Here is a 21,215-nt window from a genome sequence, read left to right as displayed (position 1 = left end):
AGATCAAGGTTGGCACTAAAAAATACCAAAGGTTGGCACTAAAAATCACCTCAATGTAGCGCTTCGCTGGGAATGGGCCAAAATACCACAGAGCAACATTCGGGAAGTGTGTGACGGTTTCATTGACCGTTTGAAGGCCATAATTCGTGCAGAAGGTGACCAATTTGAACAAATATTATTCTAAAATTTGATGCTATTTCCGACATTTTTTGCTTTCATTCAATAAAATTAAAAAAAAATGTAAAAATTATGGCGTTTGACTTTTTGCAGTTTTTTCAACTCATACTATATATTATAGCATCACCTGAAAGTAACATAGGCTATATACATTTTTGAAATTCCACTGGGAACTGGAGATATAGCATCAAAAACGGAGGTACCTCCAAAAAATGTAGATATTGTAAGCAAATATCTTTTAATCGTACAGTCATGGCAGAATAAGAAAGGTAATCATGAAATCATACGTTTAAATTTTTTTCAAAATTATTCATTTGACAACATATAATGCCAAAATATACATATATTTATAAATCTATTGTATACACAGAAATCAAAGAAGGGAACCTAATTTTTATTCATTGAAATTTGACAAGGTTAATTACAGAAAATGCAGAGGTGGATTTGATTTGAATTTGCTTATTTGAAATTACTTTACCTTCTTAATTTTACCGTGAATACAGTAATCAAATTTGGTATGTGTGACGGAATTCAGATAACATAAAATGCATATCGTTTATTTTATATTGAAGAATTGAATCAAAGATTTACTTCAAAAGTACTCCAAAAACTAGCAAATTTTGCAGCTCTCTCGAGAAAAAAATGGTGCTGAGTGGTACACATTTCTGCTTGTTTTAGCTAAAATTTAGCTACATGAATTTGGCAGAGCAGAAATGTGCATATTGTAAATTTGACATTTAATTGGCAGGGCTAACAAGGTTGAAAAATGTATTGATACATTTCAATGTTCGGGCATCACAACAAATGTAAAGAAAAAAGATAAACTTAAAAACTAAAAAAACTAATATTTGTCGTGCAAAAAATAAAAAAGAAAATATGGAGCAACTGATGTATTCACTTTTGGATGATTCCAGGAGTTAAGAGGACTTGCTGAATGAGGAATCAGATTATTAATTATTATTATAGATTATGAATGTTAACATATTGTCTTCAATACTCATTTTTTAAACTTTGGCGTCCTTTTCAGTAAGGTCCAGTCCAATTCTGCTAATTTTCTGTTCCCTTATTTTTTGAGCACACCTAAATGAGAATGGCATTTCGAAGTGTTCTCTCATCTGCTAGTTTTACTACTAAAAAATTATTAATTAATGTTTTAAAAAAAAAAAAAAACAAAATATTTTCAAGACCAATGATTGGAAGACAAGTACATTGCGCCTGCCGCATTATGCTATTAACTAGTTTAGCCATGAAATTGAAAGATTGAACAGTTTGAATCATATTTGAAAGAAAATACATGCATTTCATTCATTTTTCGCGCTTTTTAACTAATTTTAAAAATAAAAACAACTTGTTGTATATAATTTTTAATGAGTCCAACAAGAAGCGGGCATAGCCTCAGGGCTTTTATTTTATGAAGCTGTTCTACCTCCTTATTGTACCATGGTAGTAACTACCAGTTACATTTACAGAAGTTGACATATCACTGAAAAAATGTTTTTATTTAAAAGGGAAGATACATGGTAGAAGAATACAGGTAAATGCATCAACGCTTGGAAACATTGATATGTCAAAAATTTTAAATGTCTTTTCAAATATAAGTAGATTTTTATATGTTTTCTTATACAATTTTTACAAATTTAAATAATTTTTCATTCAACATTTTCAATTCCAAAATTGGTTTGACAGTTCATTGTCCCGGCAGCTGTGTCGATGCGTCTACCCATGGCATAATTACAGAAGGTAGAACAAAGCTACCCCCTAAATACAATTTTTTTCTTTTGGTGCCCTTATTCTGTCAAAACATATAAACATTTTGTGTATGTATGTGTATTGTTTTAAATAAAAATAAAAAAATTTGAAATAATTTCAAATTTGGTTGCAAAATAAATGCATATTTTCGACGTTAATGAGCAACAAATTGTAAAATTTTGGGACAAAACTGTATTGTCCTACTATTGTAGATTCAATCTTGTGGAATGACCCCGATATTCCAATATTGTTTCGCGGTTATTCCTCAATATAAGGATTTTGTTAAAACCATACAAAATAAATAAAACCAACTGTTGCATAATTAAATTTGCAATTGCAAACATGTCAAAAAAGTATTCGTCAGATATTTCAAAAATATACATTTTTAAAATTTAATATGAAATTAAGGAATTGTGATTGAAACATCAAATTCCCAGCCACATCGAAAGTAGCCACCACCACTTCAATGATTCAAATGTGGAGAAATCAAGGCGTAGAATGAGGGTTATGTCCATGGCTTTACCCTTTCGATGAATTTGTAAGCCGTGGCGGTAACGATCTATTGGATGCAGGATCCCGCATTAAACTGATCTTCCACTTGTCAGTTTTGAGAATAATTCGATTCAAAAACCGAAACCGTTGCAACATAAGGGCAATAATGTCCAAAAGAGATATATGGATTAATGCTAGATGATATGAGGCAATGCGCAAGACTTTCCATCAGCCTTTTATTCCATTTTAATGTTTTAAAAACGACATCATTCAATTCCTATCCAAACACCGTCTAATTATATAACTTTTATGGTTAGATATGTGAAGACGTTAAGGGATAAATAGATAAATAGTATTTGACCAATATGTCGAATCAATCCGTAAGAGGCCTTTAACGTAGCTTGTTTTTTTGTTTATATTTTGCAAAAAATAAAAATTATTTATTGTCAAAACAGTAAATCGCTGTTATGTCCAGGCGAATTGTTGAGTTATTCGCCTCAATAAAAAATTTTGACAATAAACGTAGGTTGCAGAGTTGCATTTTTTTGGAAATCGCCTTCTGGTCGACCTTATAATTAGGCCATGCTTTATCCTTTAGTTTTTCTAAAGTAAAGCTGGGAATACATAAAGCGCTCATTTGGCTGGCTTAAGTCATCGGCTGGCTTCTTCGGAAATGAACAAAGGAGCCTAGGGTCAAAATCGAAATAAGTCAACCTAAAACTCCTTTGTTCCTCTACGAAGAAGCCAGCCGATGACTTAAGCCAGCCAAATATGCGCTTTATGTATTCCCAGCTTAAGGGATACCAAAACCGAACCAATTATTTCTTCCATCGCAAATACTTTTATATTTACGAAATCCATTCGATTTCGAATGTAAATTCCATAAATTCGTATACGTCAAAAAATATCCACTGGATTTTTGAATAAGATTTACGTGACACTAAAAATGCGATTTATACGGTATGGAATGACATATGAAATCAAGTATATTTAGTAGTCTAAACGTGCTCTAATTTTTTTAACCTTTTATTTGGTAAAAATCGCATCAGGAAACAAAATAGCGTCTAAACTCTTATGTCTAGCATAAGACATATTTAGAACGCCCAAAAAACCAAATATGTCAGCAATTTTAGTACGATTTTAATTGTTGCTTGTCAGAATGAAAAACACACACAGATTGATGAGGTTAGTCTTCAGTAATGCAAATGTATCAAAAACGACCTAAAATAAAGTGATCAAATATTGTTTTTGAAACAATTACTCGTTGTATAATACACGCTGTATAATACATATGCAAGCAAAATATTTTCCTTTTTTATCTCCACATTTTTTTAAATAAGAAGCGATATAATAAGCTTAAAATACCTAAGTCCCAGTACTACGTTACGTTTCCGCTAACTACTTTGTAGAACAGTTTTCGGATACACAGTGTTGTATTCATCAGGGCTGACAACATTTCCGCAGTACTGACAACATTGAAAACAACTTCCTTTTGCCTTTTCCTTTTCTCTTTCAACGTGCACTGTGACAAGTAAAGGTTAGTGAAGATTTTAATGTTTTTGCCGAAAATTGGTGCATATTAAATATGTTTACCGTTATTAATCAGATAAAATGTGTTCTCCATATAGATGCCTGCCACGGCCGCAAAGAAAACCGGAGCTAAAAAGCTCCCAGTTGTGCCTGAATCTAAATTGAAGTTCAGCAAGAAGCAATTGAGCAAACGTGCCCTCGAAACCAAGAGGAAGTTGAAACGCGCTGCCGTCATTGCCTTGCGTAAACGTGAAAACTTGGTACGTGCTGAAAAATACCAAAGTGAATACATTAAGGCTGACAGACGTGAAATCAAGTTGCGTCGTTTGGCCAAGAGCCGTGGTCAATTCTATGTCCCCGCTGAAGCTAAATTGGCTTTCGTTGTCCGTATTCGCGGGTAAGTGTTGCACCCAGTACCGGAATGTATACAATGTTGGAGGCAAAGTAAGGTTGTGCCCGCCCTCCCCCTTTGTGTTTAAATGATATCAGAGTGTTTAGAATATCATTCCACATGATTGTCGGTTTGTTGTTTATAAACATAACCTTACATTGTCATGCCATCACCATACAATTTGTTTACCTGTCTAACGCACTGTCTTTACTTATATTTCAGTATCAACAAAGTTGCCCCTAAGGTCCGTAAGGTCTTGCAACTCTTCCGTTTGCGTCAAATCAACAATGGTGTCTTCATTAAATTGAACAAGGCTACCATCAACATGTTGCGTATTGCCGAACCCTACATTACCTGGGGCTACCCCAACTTGAAGTCGGTGCGCGAATTGATCTACAAACGTGGTTTCGTCAAGCACAACCGTCAACGTGTCCCAATCACCGATAACTTCGTGATTGAACGTAAGATGCGTCAAGCTCATGGCATTCAATGCGTCGAAGATTTGGTACATGAAATCTTCACCGTTGGTCCTAAATTCAAGCACGCTTCCAACTTCTTGTGGCCCTTCAAATTGAACACCCCCACTGGCGGCTGGCGCAAGAAGGCTAACCACTACGTTGATGGTGGTGACTTCGGTAACCGTGAAGACAAGATCAACAAACTGCTTCGCAAAATGATCTAAACATCTGGATTTGGTTGCTATTATTTTGCCTCCAACTATGATTTAGTATGTACATCATCATCTTGTAAAGTTCGTTTGTTTAGTTTTTTCCAAGAAAATTAAAAAATATTAACGCTTGGACAGCGTTTCCAGAAGAGAAGCATGTTTTTTTTATATTTTACACAAACACACACACAACAACAAGCAAAATGATGAAAATAAACAAATGGATGGAAAAATGTTAGTGTTTTAAGAAATGATGAGTTTTTATGTGGCTTTGGAGAATGGTAATAGGAATTTATAAGTCAAAAAGATAGTGAGGATGTTTTTGATTAGAGAATTATGAATTATTATATTTTTTATTTAATTTGACAAATGCAGAGATGAAGCAAGTCAGTCAGTTGTTCTTAAAAATTGACCAATATGCACTTCATGTGTTGGTAGTTTGGTGGGTAATAAATGATGTCTAAATTTTAACTAATTTAGACAAAATGAATACCTTCAATTTTTAAATGGAAACCGGCTTGATTTGTGAAATCGAAATTGTTCTTTGATGATAAATATATAGTTTTTTTCCATTGTGCGCTGGAAATGAAGCGAGGAACTTCATTTTGTATCCATTCTTGGGTGGCGCGTGCTGAGTCCTCTTGGAATTCCAATGTCTGCGGCCGAAATGTTTGCGTGCCCCAAGGCTTTTATACACCTCCAGAATATTTTCGGGATACTATTCAGCATTTATTCTGATGCCACGGTCGATTAATACGAGCGGAGAGCGGCCCACACCATCACCATGGCCGGGGCTTAAGTTCTGGTGGCCAACCGAAGGTGCGTATTTTCAGCTGACCTCTTTGGCAAGTTAACACGATCACTTTGTTTGCTTTCAACGATTTTTTTCTCATCGGAGAAAACCAAATTCGACAGTTCACCACTTTCGGCCAAACGAAGCAACTCTTTAGCTCTTTTGAGTCTATTTTCTTTCTACTGTGGTGTAAGTTCTTGGAATTTCAATTACTTTAACCCGAGCTCATTTTTCAATATTTGCCAAATAGAAAATTGCGATATGTTCAGCTCACGAGCCATTTTTGGGCCAATGCGACGCGGGTTTCGATCAAGTCGCTTCTGTACTTTTCGAACCATTTCTGCTGATGTTGCTGTTTTCTTCCGTCCACTTCCTGGCTACGCTACCAGTATCACTGTAACGAGCGATGGTACGAGACACAAAAGATTTATTCACATTTAAATGCTGGAGTGCTCTAACGATCGCCACTTGTGGTTTTCCAGCCAAATATAAAGAAATCACAATATCTTGCTTGAATTACATTATGAATAACTTTTTTTCTGAAAAATTGACACCAAAATCCTTCTGTACGCTTGTAAACAACAATAATGACTGGAATAATTTAAGCAGCTGTTGGACGAGTGGCAGAAGACGTGGTGCTGGATAAGTAATTTTTTGTGATAGGCTGTAGTAGTGATTACGAACTTCAAATACGAAATTCCGGTGAATAATGTCATAACGTAAGGTAGACCTATATAGAAAATTCTCTTCCAGGGGGTAAAGTACTCCGAGGGAACTCCTTGTGTGGATTTGCGGACTAGTCCATTGAAAAATGTGGTAAAAATCATCAAAATAACGAATATCGAGGTGCACCATTGTATGGGGGCTATACGATATCGCGGACCTTATAGAAAATTCTCTTTCAGGGGGTGAAGTACTCACAGAGAACTCCTTGTGTAGGATTTCAGACAATCCCATTAAAAAGTGTTTTTTTCCCTCGGACTAGTCTTAATAAATTCGCTAGGTTTTAATTATCTTCTTTATTTTTTTACTAATTTAGAGATATATATAAAATATAACAAATTATATTTACATTACATATTTATCAAATTAAGACTTAAACTTAATACTCTTACTAACGGTGGCCTTAATACCAGAAATTTCACCACCATAACGTGAGGTCTCTTTGCGTACTGTGCGTACGGCACCCTTGCGTCGTATCAGTGCCTTGCGATATTTACCACGATGTTTGACACGAGGATTACGCTGTTCCTTTTTACGATGTGGTGTGAGACCCTTATTCTTGGCAATTTGATATGTGATACCACGGCGAGATTCGCCATCTTCACCTTCTTCATACTCTTCCTCCCCGTCCTGGGCATCTTCTCCTCCATCATCATCGTCGTCGTCTGATGACATTTGGGCCAAGGTTGCTAAATCTTGTGCATCATCTTCCTCGTCGTCATCATCATCATGATCTCTTGTTTTCAATTTCTTCTTTTTGGGTTCTTCTTCAGTGTCATCCAGTCCCGACAATATACCCAACTTGCCTTGATTCTTTACACGTTTCGTCTTCCTACCTTGATCCTGTTTGGGCTCTTCCTTTTTCATTTCCAATACCTCAAATACATCACCATCTTGTATACGTTCCAAAAGTGCTTCCAATTGTGGTTTTATGATATTTTCATGTTTATCATTCAATTGGTTGAGCAGCTTTTTCAATTGCATTAATCTCTGGATAATTGGATGATTCTGTATGGAGGATCTATTGGCTTTTAATAACAGATAAAAAGCCAAATTACTGCAATATGTCAAAGCAATATTTTGATAATGTTGGGCAAATTGCAAAGCCGGAATCATGGGCACATTGTTTTCACGAACATAATTCAAAACGGGAGCATGTAATTGTTGTACCTCTTCCAAATAACCTTCGAAGTCACCAACGAGACCAGCAAATTCTGGAGAATCCTTCTCAAATAATTCCAAGCGCTCTCTCTTACTTAGTCCAGAGAAATCAGCCTTAAGCAATGTACTTTTCTCTTCATCTGCGACGGTCGCCTTTTTGCTCTTTTTTAATTTTTTAAAGGTATCATCCAATTCAAAGTCGGCCTCCTTAAGTTGTTTGGCCAGACGCAGTTGTATGGCCTTGGCTTCTTCTCCCTCCAATTGTGCAAGCTCCTCTTCCTTCTCATTGTAAGTGCTGTAATCCTGATCAACAAAATCGGTGTTGTAGTAGGCACTGGATTTTTTACCCCAATATTTTGTGTCGGGTAAATCATCTTCATTCTGTTCAGCTCCTTCTATGTCACTGTCAGCCAAACCCATTTCATCTTCATCCTCCTCATTATCGTCACCGGCATCGGCGCCATCATCATCATCCTCTTCCTCCTCGGATTCTGTAAAAGCCAGTACCTCATTCTGTTTAGATTTATCCCGGACCCGACCTTTTCGCACTTCTTGCAATAATTCTTTCTCTTCTTCGCTATAATCTTCATCGGAATCGGTGGGTTCGTATTGATCGTCATCGCTATAATGACTTTGTAATTTGATTTTATCCATTTTTTGTGAGTTTAATGGATTTTAAATGTTATTTTCGAAGTAAAAAACAAACGTAAACAGCACGTGTGAATGATAAGAATGTCAATGAAGAAAAATGAAGAAGACTACGAAATTAATGAAATGTCAAAAAATTAACTAACAGGGGACATTCACAAGGAATGATAACCGAATAATAGGGATATGTAAATCGATTTGGTCGGCAAGAAATAAAAAAGACAAAACAAAAAAAATAAATGATGGATGGTATCATGATGAGCTCCGTTCCCGTACTTCTTTACTTCGGAATGTTAGTTGTATCTTTTTATGCAGGTGGCTCTCAACACGTTTGCATTGTCAACATGTGGTCTGTTCCAGAACCTGAAAGAATCTACTAGTTTTGCAATTTTCTCCGATATCATAAAGGAAAATCGGTTATCGTAGTAAAATCTTTTACATTCTTGCAGTTCTGGAACAGAACATTGCTGATTAAGTCCTGGCTTATACTAGGCTAGTTTACTAGCGGCAATTTTTATAATTCTCTTTTGAACTTGCCACCTGCTTTTTAATGCAATTATTTTCACCAATTTTTCTTTTTCGTCATTGCTTTTTCTGAAAATTTAAATTAAATTTTTGTATAAAAATAAAAAATGAATTGCCAGAAATTGCCAGTACGATATTTTTTTATTTTTCAGATTTTATTTAAGATTTGCGCCGAAGTTGTTTTGATAGATCAGTTGATATCTTACAAATGTTTGTGTAATAACTACAAAGTTTGTCAATTTAATCTTCTTGGTATTCTGACAACCAAGTTTGCTGTCAAAAATTGTTATTTGAAATTCAAAGAAAATCACAATAGTGCAAAAACTACTAAGTCTATTGTCAAAATGTTGTTAAAAGTTAAGTGCAAGGTACAATAAGGAGGTAGAACAGCTTCGTTAAACTACAGAAATACAGCCCTCAGGCTATACTCGCTTCCTGTCAGACTCAATCAAAATTATATGCAATTTTTTTTTATATTTTTTTTAATTTTTAAAATGAGTCAGATAGCGCGAAAACTGAATGAAATGCCTGGATTTTCCCTCAAAAATATGATCCAAACTGTTCAATCTTTCAATATCATGGCTAAACTTGTTTAACAGCTTTAATGCGCGAGCCGAAGTCTACGTGTCCTCCAATCATTGGATTTGAAAATATTTTATTTCCATTTTTCAAAACAATAAATACATACAAAAAATTTTCAGTAGTCGGGACCACTTACAAAAAAAAACCTTTTTATTGTACCATGCAGCGACATTATTCACCGGAATCGTTCCAAATTTGGTATTTGAAGTTGGTAATGAATACTACAGCCTAAGACAGAACATAGTCTTTGCAAGCCCACGACTTCGTATAGCCCCCATATAACGGTACCTCCCGATATTCGGTATTTTGATGATTTTAGCTACATTATTCACCGATTTTTTTAAGTTTCGCATTTTAATATTGCAATGGCTTATGACAAAAGTTACCTATGAAGGTCCATGTCGTATAGAACCTAATATAACAGCTACATTCGGTATATTTAAGATTTTAACAGAATTTTTTACGGATTTTATTGTTTTTGAGAATTGCCAAATTCGTTCCAAATGATGTAGGGTATTCAAAGTTCGGCCCGCCAGAAGTTTTTTGCTATTTATTTCATCCGTCCAAACATGAATCATTTGGTCATTTGTTATGAAATTATTTGTTGGGTAACTGGAAACCCATAATTTCCAATTGCGTTTAAATCACGAATTGAACTTGTCCTCTGATATGTGCAAATCATTCGTTTCTTACAATTAAACAATGAAATTGTTTTGTCCGAGACAAACGTACGTTTTTTTTTATTTTTAAACATATTTTCTAAATAGTAAAAGGATGAAAAACATTATAATACGGTGTCCATTACCAAAAAATTACGATTTCGAAGACCCCAAACTTTATGATCTAATTTTACTTATTATGCCTATACTTTACAAGTGATTACAAAGCATAAAATAATTGTCAATTACTCAAGTCGCTAACGAAACGAAAAATCATAGAAAATAAAAACGTTTTTCTTTTAAAATTTTTTGTTTGTTTTTCTTTTTAATAAATACGTTTACAAAAGTGAAGCCATAAAACATAAAAAATAAACAAGATTAAATAGAGGACATTTCTCCACACATAAAAAAGAGATAAACGATAGACAAAATAAAAAGGGTAATCTGTATAGAAAAGGAATGGTTAGCCCGGGAGCTAGGGTTTTGGGTTGCTTAAATTAACATGGTCTGATAGAAGAGAGTGTTTAACGAACAATTTTCAAAAAGTAAATATACCACTTGTATGGGTTTTTTATGTTTCATATGGTCAATATTGGTGTTATTTATATTCTAATATACTATTGCTTACATAAACAGCGAGATATAAATTATATACAGGGTCCAGAAACACAAAACAATTCGAGAATAAAATTTGCAGTTTGTAAATTTGCAATATGGCAGTTTAAATTTGATTTGAATGCGCATGCGCAATGCAACAAATGCTTGAAACCCAATAAAATGCATTTACATTACATGTTGTCATGTATTTATAAAAAAAGAGTGGGTATATAATTAATAAAAAAACATTTATATATACATTAGACGCAATGCAAACTTGTGTATGATTGCGTTATTTACTTGGATTTTCCGGAAAACAATATCATCAAATTAGTAATGAAAATTTAATGTAACCCTGTATATAATTCAAACTTCCTTTTTGAATAATTATTTTTATAAGTTTTTTTCTTTGCTTGTTTATATCTTCTTGTTGGTATACAATATTGTTTCTTTTGAGGGGGAGTTTGAAGAAAATTTCTGGGGATTGATTGTGTTTTAGTTTTCGTATCTGTGTGTTATATTTACGTGGAATTTATCAAAGTTGTTGTTGTTGTTTTCTATTTACTTCAATTATTTGCCAACTAAGATAATTGTGTTCTTGTCAAAAAATGTTTTCTTTCTTTTTGTTTGTTTGCAATTAAATATATATTAATGTTGTCTAAAACACCTTTCTTTTCTGACAGAGAGAGTGTGTGTGTGTTTGTGGGGATGTGTTATTTCAAATGGAGACTTCTTATTGATGTCCATGGGAAGAAATGTGTATATTTTGAACCAGTCGTTTGCCCCAATACTCTTCCAAGTTAAATGGTTCAAAGTTTTTTAATTGATTATCGGTATCGTTGTATAGAACAGATGTACTTTGTTCACTAACCTGTAGGAGAAAAGGAAATCGAGTAAATTAATAAAGAATATTTAAGACAATAACATTAAAGTGAACATACTTTTGTCCATGCTTCCCTTATATAGTGTATGAGCTCATCATGCTGTGTAATCGGTTCGCGGGCTGAGGATGTTATGTTATTGCTTATATGTGTGGTGGTATTTGCATACATCGACGACGATGATGAATTATTTTGTAGCGAATTATTTGAATAATGTGACGAAGAATTATTACTTGTATTACGATGTGAATTGTAGGAATTATGATTATCATAGTGATTGTTGTTATGATTATTTGATGATGACGACAGTGATGATGAGGAGGATGATGATAGGGATGAATTAGAATGGTTATTATGGTGTTGATTGTGTCCACCACCATTATTGCCACCACGCTGTCCACCGCCTCCTTCACGGCGGTTGTATGAGTAGCGTCCGGAACTGAAAGAAAGAAAGAAAGAATGAGATAATGACAATATCAATTTGAATTGCAAGTATTTATGAAAAAGATATAACACATCTAAAGACTATGCTAGGTTTGACCAGGTACCTTTTCCAGATTAAAACGCCTGCACGCTTTTTTGCTTTGGTCTATGCCAGGTTTGAACAAAATACCGATCGATGGCTCTTTTATGTTACCCAGATGTTTTTCCTATCAATGCAATAGATTCGAAGGGAAAGTACATTTCAGAAACTATTACGTGCGAGACTATAGCGAAAAGGATAAAGTTGCCCCATGCTGCAACAACATCAAACTCATTGTTCACAAACTAGTTTTAGAAATTGCCCAGTCATATTTTTTCTTCCTTGAAATATTTCCCTATCTGGACGTCATAATGTTGGCGTGGCTGTTTATAAGATCCATTAGAAGGTCAGATTTTGTTGGAGAGAAAGGATCAGAATTTAAAATTGTTGATACAAAATGGCTCGCTAATGCTATCGAACGAAAGGTCGGTTAAAAAGATTGCTGCCTTCTTGAAGCGAAATCTAAGATCCATTAAATATTAAATGGAAGTACCTCTGCGAATTAATTTGACGATTCGGCTACTGAGTGAACTTCACGAGGAAGCTATGGATATAAACAGATTTACCTTCCATCTCCCCGACCTATAAATATTCTAATATAAATAAATGTCGAATAATTAATCCAGTCTATGAAAGTGAGGAATGTACGTCATATACAGGGTGAGAAAAAAAAACTTGTTCGAATTGGTCACCTTTGGTACGAATTATGGCTTTCAAAAGGCCAATGAAACCGTCACACGCTGCCCGAATGTTGTTTTGCGGTATTTTGGACCATTCCCGGCGAGGCGCTTGCTTAAGGTGATCGACACTTTGGCATCTTTTAGTGCCAACCTTGCTTTCCAAAATACTCCAGACCCAATAGTCCAACGGATTGGTATCCGGAGATTTTGGTGGACATTGTGCGCGGGAAATGAAGCGAGGAACCTCATTTTGTAACCATACTTGGGTGGCGCGTACTGAGTGCGATGGTGCTGAGTCCTGTTGGATTGTTCAAGTTCTGCCGCCAAAATGTTTGTGTGCCCAGGCCTTTAACGGGATTTATTCTGATGCTACGGTCGATTAATACGAGCGGAAAGCGACCATCGGCTTTTATGGCGGCCCACACCATCACCATGGCCGGCGCAGTTCTGGTGGCCAACCGAAGGTGCACATTTTCAGCTGACCTCTTTGGCAAGTAAACACGATCATTTTGTTTGTTTACAAACTGCAGGACAACGATTGTTTTATCATCGAAGAAAACCAAATTCAGCAGTTCACCACTTTCGGCCAAGCGAAGTAACTCTTTTGCTCTTTTGAGTCTATTTTCTTTCTGTTGCGGTGTAAGTTTTTAAATTTTGAATATTTGCCGAATGGAATATTGTAATATGTCCAGCTCACAGACCATTCAAGTCGCTTCTTTACTTTTCGAACCATTTCTGCTGACGTTGCTGTTTTGTTCCGACCACAAGCGATGGTACGAGACACAAAAGATTTATTCACATTTAAATGCTGGAGTGCTCTAACGATAGCCACTTGTGGCTTTCCAGCCAAATATAAAGAAGTCACACTATCACGCTTGAATTCCATCACGAATAACTATTTTTCTGGAAAATTCTTACCAAAATGCTTTTGTACGCTTGTACACAATAAAATGAGATGTCACTGGAATAATTTTAACAGCTATCGGACGAGTGGATTAGAAATGACAGCAGTCTGAAGTTAGTTGCAGTTTTTCATCTCACCCTGTAAGACCTACAGTTGAGTTTGAGAACTTATTTATCATCCAGGAATGGCGCCATATGGAAATGAAAACTTGCAGTGTTTTAAACGGTGGGTTTCTTTGCAAAGCGATGGGATGTACGGGAATTCGTTCGAATGGAAAAAGTTTGAAGCTGAAAATTTCATTTGATACTTTCTGCATTTTGAGTATTTTGAAAGAAACCATTGGAATTTACACTCTTTAATGGCAGTTCGTTTGTGTTTGTATGTTCCAGCAAACAAATCTTTTAATATAGCAAAAATAATATTGCTATGGTTGGCCCAAACACATTATTATACGCAACTTTGTACAACCGGCCCACAAACGATACAATCTTGAATACAACCTCTCCAAGTTGTATCCTGTGTGGTACGTATAAAACATTGAAAAATTAGTAAAGAAATAAAATATATATATAAAATATTGAAGCAATATAACTTAATCTCATTGCAGTTGAAAATGTGTCCTCCCAAGGTCTAAAGATAAACAAATAAGAAAATTCCACAAGTGCCGAAAACTGGTGCACTTACCCTATAATGGACCAACTCTCAATGCATACCAATTAATACATTATAAAGTTTAACACGTTCGCCTAACACCTCCATTATACCCATTAACAATTACCGAAAATAGGAAACAAATGCACTAAACAACAAACATCAACAAATAAGTTTTTTATTTACTCAAAACATTGCATGCCTAGCACTCACTAGGAAGGTCGGTGGTGTGTGCAATCAATAAAATTACATGATCTCTAATAATTGATACCATGCAATATATATGTACATAGATAATATACATATGTATTTGCGGCATGTATCAAGCGAGACCGAATAACATGCATAAATGTGGCGCAAACGGAATATTAGAATACAATACAAAAAGAAAGTAAGAACAAAAATAAAACGAAAACAATGCGCGGTGCCGTTGAGGGATACCATTACAAGGTCTCTTAATGAGGATTTATAAAAATATACCATCATACTACTATCACCTCTTACACTCTAATTATAAAATTCGGAACAACTCTAGTTTAGTAAAAACTCTTAGATTTTTTCGAAATTTTTTCCAGAGGTAGGTATTTTTACCCTGATCCCGGGAAACTATTTTTTTCTTTTATGGGTATCGATTGATAGCTTGTGGAAATACCTATCCAACAAGTGGTCACATGAAGGGGTAAGTTGTCATGGTTCGGAAGTTATAGTCAAATTATCGATTTTTTGGACCCGGATTTTTTATGAAACCCCCAAAAATGAACTGGTTAAAATCGGGTTATGCGGATGGAAAGACCCATATCTCTGGACTCAGTAAAGGTATTAGCACAAATTCAACCTTTTTGGAAAGGTAGAAGTGTCAGCTATAATTTGGCATCAATTCTGTTGTCCCCCATAATGGGCCCTTTTTTGACTTTTTGGGGGTTTCATAAAAAATCCGGGTCCAAAAAATCGATAATTTGACTATAACTTCCGAACCATGACAACTTACCCCTTCATGTGACCACTTGTTGGATAGGTATTTCCATAAGCTTTCCAACGATACCGATATTGTCTATATCGGGTAAGTGGATCCGGGTCTAGTCGGGGTCTCGAACCCGGACTTTCGGGTCAAAAATCTGGGGTCCCAGGTCCGTCCCCCAAGAAAAAAATAGTTTCCCGGGATCATGGATAAAATACCTACCACTGAAAAAATTTTCGAAAAAATTGAAGAGTTTTTACTAAACTAGAGTTAAGCCTAAAATTCAACAGCATTACAAGCAAATACAACATACCTTAATGTATCTCCCTGAACAGTTTAGCTATTCCAACCCATCGCACATAACACAACATACCGCCTCCCTCCCTCCCTAACCGAATAATCAGAGCAAAACAAGTGTAAACGAAGCCCCTTCGAAACGAGGCACCAAAAATGGCCCTAATTTTTAAGAGTGCGAGTGAGTGGCGGATGCCCTCTTGTTTTTTTTTTTTTTTGTGTCGAAAGAAAGAAACATATACAAAGACCTTGGCACAATTTTCAGTAGCATTCGATAACATGGTTCTTTGTTATTTACCCTAAATTGCATTCGTCAATGTCTACATCTGTAGCGGTGGAATGCCCCAAACAGAAGTAGTTCCCTTAAAACAAAAATGTGTACATATTTCGCCAAAAATAAATGCAAATTTCAATAAATTTCACTTGTCAACTTACCCACGATCCATTATTGTAAATTCGCTTTTTGTTGTTTTATTCTGTTTAAGAAAACGCTGAAAATGCTTTGTTATTTCCGCGTTTATTTATCTACTGTTTTGTGGAAAATGCAATTTTTCTTGTCCACAGAGCGAGCGTTGTTTATTGCGAAAAACTGCCTTTGTTATCTTGCTTTGCTGCTGCTGCTTTCTTCTTTCCTTTGCGACGTGCGTTGTACAAATGTTTGGCTGGTTGTGTGTGATATATTGTTCTTTGTGTGTTGGTGAGAGATTGTGTAGCAGAAAAGTATTGGGATTTCCTCCAATGAAACTCGGATAGTTTCTCTTAAAAATTACTTTTCTTCACTGGTCACCAATGTTTATTATTTAAAGCAACAAAATTCTCAGTATTCCGCGTAATTTTTCAATAGAATTTGGTGTTATTTTTACCCAAGTCTCCTATTCAGAAATTTTCAATTGGCTATTGCCGAGTATTTTGCACGAGTACAAAGTCAATGCCACGTGTGGCCGACGCCGTTCAATACTAGGCATTGAGGCCAACGGCGATCGCTAACGGAAATTTCAATGAACGGTGAATTTTTAGTGGTGTTTTAGTTGAAGAACGTTTTTTTACAAAGTAAAAGGCTTTTTGACTGTCTTAATTCATCGGCTGGCTTCTTCGTAGAGGAACAAAGAACTTTTAGGTTGACTTAGCCAAATTTTGGCCTTACGCTCCTTTGTTCTTTTCCCAAGAAGCCAGCCGACTAAGTAAGGTAAGAGCATGGTACAATAAGGAGGTGGAACAGCTTCGTAAAACTACAGAAATACAGTCCTAAAGGGCTAAGTACATAAGAAGCTTGAAGCCATGGATAGGCATATTAATGTCAAATTATAATGGAAAACGACGGCTGGATTTTAGTGCGGCTCTGTAATCCCTTTGTGAAATGTCACAAAATATGCCTAGCCATGACTTCAAGCTTCTTATGTACTTAGCCCTTAAGGCTATGCCCGCTTCCCGTCAGACCCATTCAAAATTATATACAACAAGTTGTTTTAATTCTTTTTTCATATTTTTGCTCATTTTTAATCTGAGTTAAATAATGCGAATTAATGAAATGCCTGGATTTTCTCTTAAAAATATGATCCAAACTGTCCAATCTTTCATTTTCATGGCTAAACTAGTTAATATCTTTAATGCACAAGCCGCAATGTACGTGTCTTCCAATCATTGGTTTTGAATTTCATTTTTCAAAACAATAAATAAATACATACACAAAATTGGCAGAAGTCGGGCACACTTAAGGGCTAAAGGGCTAAGGGTGGAAATACATAAAGCGCTTATCTGGCTAGCTTAAGTCATCGGCTGGCTTCTTCGGAAATGAACAAACCTAAACCTCCTTTGTTCATTTACGAAGAAGCCGGCCGATGACTTAAGCCAGCCAAATATGCTCTTTATGTATTTCCAGCCTTATGTATTTCCAGCTTAAGTACATAAGAAGCTTGAAGTCATGGCTATGCATATTTTGTGACATTTCACAAAGGGATTACAGAGCCGCTCTAAAATCCAGCCGTCGTTTTCCATTATAATTTGACATTAATATGCCTAGCCATGACTTCAAGATTCTTATGTACTTGGCCCTTTAGAAAAAAATTGTAATATGCTGGTAGCTCTACCTTCCATTTTTTGTACCATGTGTGAGAGTACAAAAAGGCCTTTTGACTGGCTTAAATCATCGGCTGGCTTTTTCGTAGAGGAACAAAGGACCTTTAGGTTGACTTATTTAAATTTTTGCCTTACGCTCCCTTGTTCTTTTCCGAAGAAGCCAAAAAAGCGTTTTATGTATTCACACCTTTATTCTGTCAAAACATATAGATATTTTGTGTATTGGTTCGAATAAAATATACAAAAATTTAAATTATTTCATTTGAAAAATAAATGCATATTTTCGACGAACAAATGTTATTGTCCTTCTATCTAAGATTGAATTATGTTGATATTCCTTATATAAGAATTTTGTTAAAAATGTAAAATTAATATTTTGTTTTTCGTTATACTCTACGATTTATTTCAACTGTTTTTAAGTTAATACTTAACAATAAAGCAAAGAGAAATTGACTGGTGAGCGGGCTTTTTTTCTTGAGCAGCGCTGCTCATAAGTCACAATTATGTTTTTTGACAGCAAACTTATTTGTCAGATGAACTTACTGGCCAACCTTAGGCTATGCTTTTTACCAATCAAATTTTGACAAGATTTTGATTCCGATTGGCTGTTATGTCGATTTTGAGTATTGCAAATATTTTGGATATTTGTATTAACTTTTGGTTTCTATACTTCTTCGATAAGCCTAAATTAAAAAGAAAAAGATTTGTTTAAAAAGCATTTTATGTATTCTCACCTAAAGTGCTCTTGTTTTGTTGAAAAATAGAAGTATCAATCATGGTGCAATAAGGAGGTAGAACAGCTTCGTAAAACTACAGAAATACAGCCCTGAGGCTATGTCCGCTTCCTGTCAGAATTATTCAAAATTATAGGCAAAAAGTTGTTTTCATTTATTTGGTATTTTTTATTCATTTCTAAAATGATTCAAATAGCTTGAAAGATGAATGAAATGCCTGGAAGTTCTCTCAAAAATATGATTCTAATTGTTCAATCTTTTAATTCCATGGCAAATCTGGTTAAAAATTTTAATGCGCGCCCCGTATCTTATGTTTCTTCCAATCATTGATTTTGAATTTTTTTTTATTTTTCAAAACAACAAATACATTCACAAAATTGACAGTAGTCAGCTGGGAGCTCTACCTTACCTTTTTATTGTACCATGGTATCAATTTAATTTCCAAAAATTATGAATTACCAATGAAATGCAACAAAATAAAATACGACTACTTGTTTGGACTAATTTTAAATGATATAAAATGTCAGTCAGTGGTGCGATTCTCTAATACATTTTTGAGTTACCGAAAAAAATCGGTAAAATTAAACTGCTTATAATTTCGGTAATTGACGAAATTTGTCGGTAACATTGGGAACATTGATATGTCAAAACATATTAAATGTCTTTTCAAATATACCTAAATTGTTATATGTTTTCTTATACGACATCTTTCAGAGGTAATTACGATACGCCACTTTCAACAATTTTTACAAACGTAAATAATTTTTCATTCAACATTTTCAATTCCAAAATTGGTTTGACAGTTCATTGTTCCAGCAGCTGTGTCGATGCGTCTACCTACATTCTTCTGCCATGGATTTTTTTCTTACGTATACATTTACTCATGGTAAAATTGTCAAATTTCTCTACAGGTTCCCATCTCTGATTTGTGTGTATACAATGGATGGAACATTTTGACAATGAGATGTCAAATGAATCATTTTGAAAAAAAATTGTTACATATCATTGGAAGGCTTTACCTTTATTATGAGTAAATACATGGTAGAATTAAAAAGGTAAAGTCATGCAATCATATGCTTGCAATTTTTTCAAAATTATTCATTTGACAACATCTAATTGTCACACAAATCAGAGATGGAACCTGTTTTCTATGCAGTGAAATATGACAAGGTAAATTACAGAAAATGCAGAGATGGGTATGCTTATTTAAAATGGCTTTACCTTCTTAATTTTACCATGCATTTACTCGAGTATTTGCAAAATTAATTGTTTGAAAATTAAAAATAGAAAAAAGTATAGATATTTTGGAACAAATAGAGTTTAGCTCCAACTGGCGGAAAATTATGAAATTATTACCGAAGGTAGGTTTTGTTATCCTAATTAAAGCGGAAATCAATACTTCCAGTAATCGAACACCATTATGGAACCAGATCTAATATACTTTTTTATGAGCGGTAGTAGGGTTTCTTTTGAACGATCATCCACTGGTATAATATAACATTTATTGCTTGACCGCTCAACACCACCGAAAACCCACTGCCCTTCAACCGCATGTCCACGATGATACTTCCTACTCTTCCCAATCTTTGACTCATCAACAGTACGAATTATGGTATTTAAACGGGAAAAGAATAGCCGTCACACGCTGTCCGAATGTTGCTCTGCCCATTCCCTCGTAGCGCTTGCTTAAGGCGAACGACACTTTGGTATTTTTTAGTGCGAACCTAGCTTTCCAAAATACTCCAGACACAATAGTCCAACGGATTGGTATCCGGAGATTTTGGTGGCCATTATGCGCTGGAAATGAAGCAAGGAACCTCATTTTGTACCCATTCTTGGGTGGCGCCTGTTGAGTGCGATGGTGCTGAGTCCTGCCGGAATGTCCAAGGTCTGCGACCAAAATGTTTGCGTGCCCAAGGCTTTAATACACCCTCCAGAATATTTTCGCAATAATATTCGGCATTTATTCTGATGCCACGGTCGATTAATACGAGCGGAGAGCTACCATCGGCTGTTATGGCCGCCTACACCATCACCATGACCGGTGCTTGAGTTCTGGTGGCCTACCGAATGTGCTCATTTTCAGCTGACCTCTTTGGCAAGTAAACACGATCATTTTGTTTGTTTACAAACTGCTGGACAACGAATGTTTTCTCATCGAAGAAAACCAAATTAGGCAGTTCGCCACTTTCGGGCAAGCGAAACAACTCTTTAGCTCTTTTGAGTTTATTTTCTTTCTTTGCGGTGTAAGTTTTTGCACTTTTTGGAATTTCAATGGCTTTACCCCGAGCTCATTTTTCAATGTTTGCCGTATGGAATATTGCGATATGTTTATCTCACGAGCCATTTTCGGCCACTGCGACGCGGGTTTCGATTAAGCCACTTTCGAACCATTTCTGCTTTTCTGGAAATTCTCATCAAAATGCTGTTATTATGGTCACTGGAATAATTTTAACAGCTGTCGGACGAGTGGCTTAGAAATGACAGCGGTCTGAAGTTGGTTGCAGTTTTTTCATCTCACCCTGTATACGATTTTTTTTCACATGCATAATATGCACTCCTCAACAATGATATTTGATACCCGGCATCATAAATCGATATACATCTTCACATATCACTTAAATCATCTAATATCAGCCCAAATTTGAATAGATTATTTCATATTCAACCGAATACTACCATTTGGTGAAACGCGGTCCGGTATATATATATATTGCTCAATAAACATGTTGGGGCAACCCACAGAACGACAGAAATTGATCAATAATTGCACACACAACAATCCGCAAAAATGTCTCAAGACATAATTCTACAATTGTT

At 35.3% G+C, this 21,215-nt stretch overlaps 3 protein-coding genes across 3 annotated transcripts; 1 reads left to right on the top strand and 2 right to left on the bottom strand.

Moving 5' to 3' along the window:
• The first annotated feature begins 3,830 nt into the window (after positions 1 to 3,830).
• LOC101893287 (large ribosomal subunit protein uL30) lies at positions 3,831 to 5,160 on the top strand. Its single transcript, XM_005191695.4, has 3 exons — positions 3,831 to 3,955; positions 4,047 to 4,345; positions 4,562 to 5,160. The coding sequence occupies exons 2-3, from the start codon at positions 4,047 to 4,049 to the stop codon at positions 5,019 to 5,021; spliced, it is 759 nt and encodes a 252-aa protein (XP_005191752.1). The 5' UTR covers positions 3,831 to 3,955; the 3' UTR covers positions 5,022 to 5,160.
• A 1,643-nt stretch (positions 5,161 to 6,803) lies between these two features.
• Positions 6,804 to 8,441, bottom strand: LOC101893455 (something about silencing protein 10). Its single transcript, XM_011297642.3, has one exon. It carries the CDS (start codon positions 8,335 to 8,337, stop codon positions 6,889 to 6,891), a length of 1,449 nt encoding a protein of 482 aa, XP_011295944.1. The 5' UTR covers positions 8,338 to 8,441; the 3' UTR covers positions 6,804 to 6,888.
• A 2,640-nt stretch (positions 8,442 to 11,081) lies between these two features.
• LOC101893616 (GATA zinc finger domain-containing protein 16) lies at positions 11,082 to 16,520 on the bottom strand. The gene is made up of 3 exons (XM_005191697.4): positions 16,021 to 16,520; positions 11,636 to 12,014; positions 11,082 to 11,565 (listed from the first exon to the last, which is right to left on the bottom strand). Exons 1-3 carry the CDS (start codon positions 16,029 to 16,031, stop codon positions 11,428 to 11,430), a joined length of 528 nt encoding a protein of 175 aa, XP_005191754.1. The 5' UTR covers positions 16,032 to 16,520; the 3' UTR covers positions 11,082 to 11,427.
• Positions 16,521 to 21,215: the final 4,695 nt, after the last annotated feature.

The sequence above is a fragment of the Musca domestica genome, unplaced genomic scaffold (genome assembly GCF_030504385.1).
Source record: "Musca domestica strain aabys unplaced genomic scaffold, Musca_domestica.polishedcontigs.V.1.1 7, whole genome shotgun sequence".
NCBI lineage: Eukaryota > Metazoa > Arthropoda > Insecta > Diptera > Muscidae > Musca > Musca domestica.
This window is presented reverse-complemented; position numbering and strand designations above follow the sequence as displayed.

Coding starts and splice junctions, on each gene's coding strand:
- LOC101893455 (XM_011297642.3), bottom strand. CDS start 8,337: ATGGATAAAATCAAATTACAAAGTCATTATAGCGATGACGATCAATAC.
- LOC101893287 (XM_005191695.4), top strand. CDS start 4,047: ATGCCTGCCACGGCCGCAAAGAAAACCGGAGCTAAAAAGCTCCCAGTT. Junction 4,346..4,561: donor TTCGTTGTCCGTATTCGCGG/GTAAGTGTTGCA, acceptor CTTATATTTCAG/TATCAACAAAGTTGCCCCTA.
- LOC101893616 (XM_005191697.4), bottom strand. Junction 11,566..11,635: donor TAAGGGAAGCATGGACAAAA/GTATGTTCACTT, acceptor TTTCTCCTACAG/GTTAGTGAACAAAGTACATC.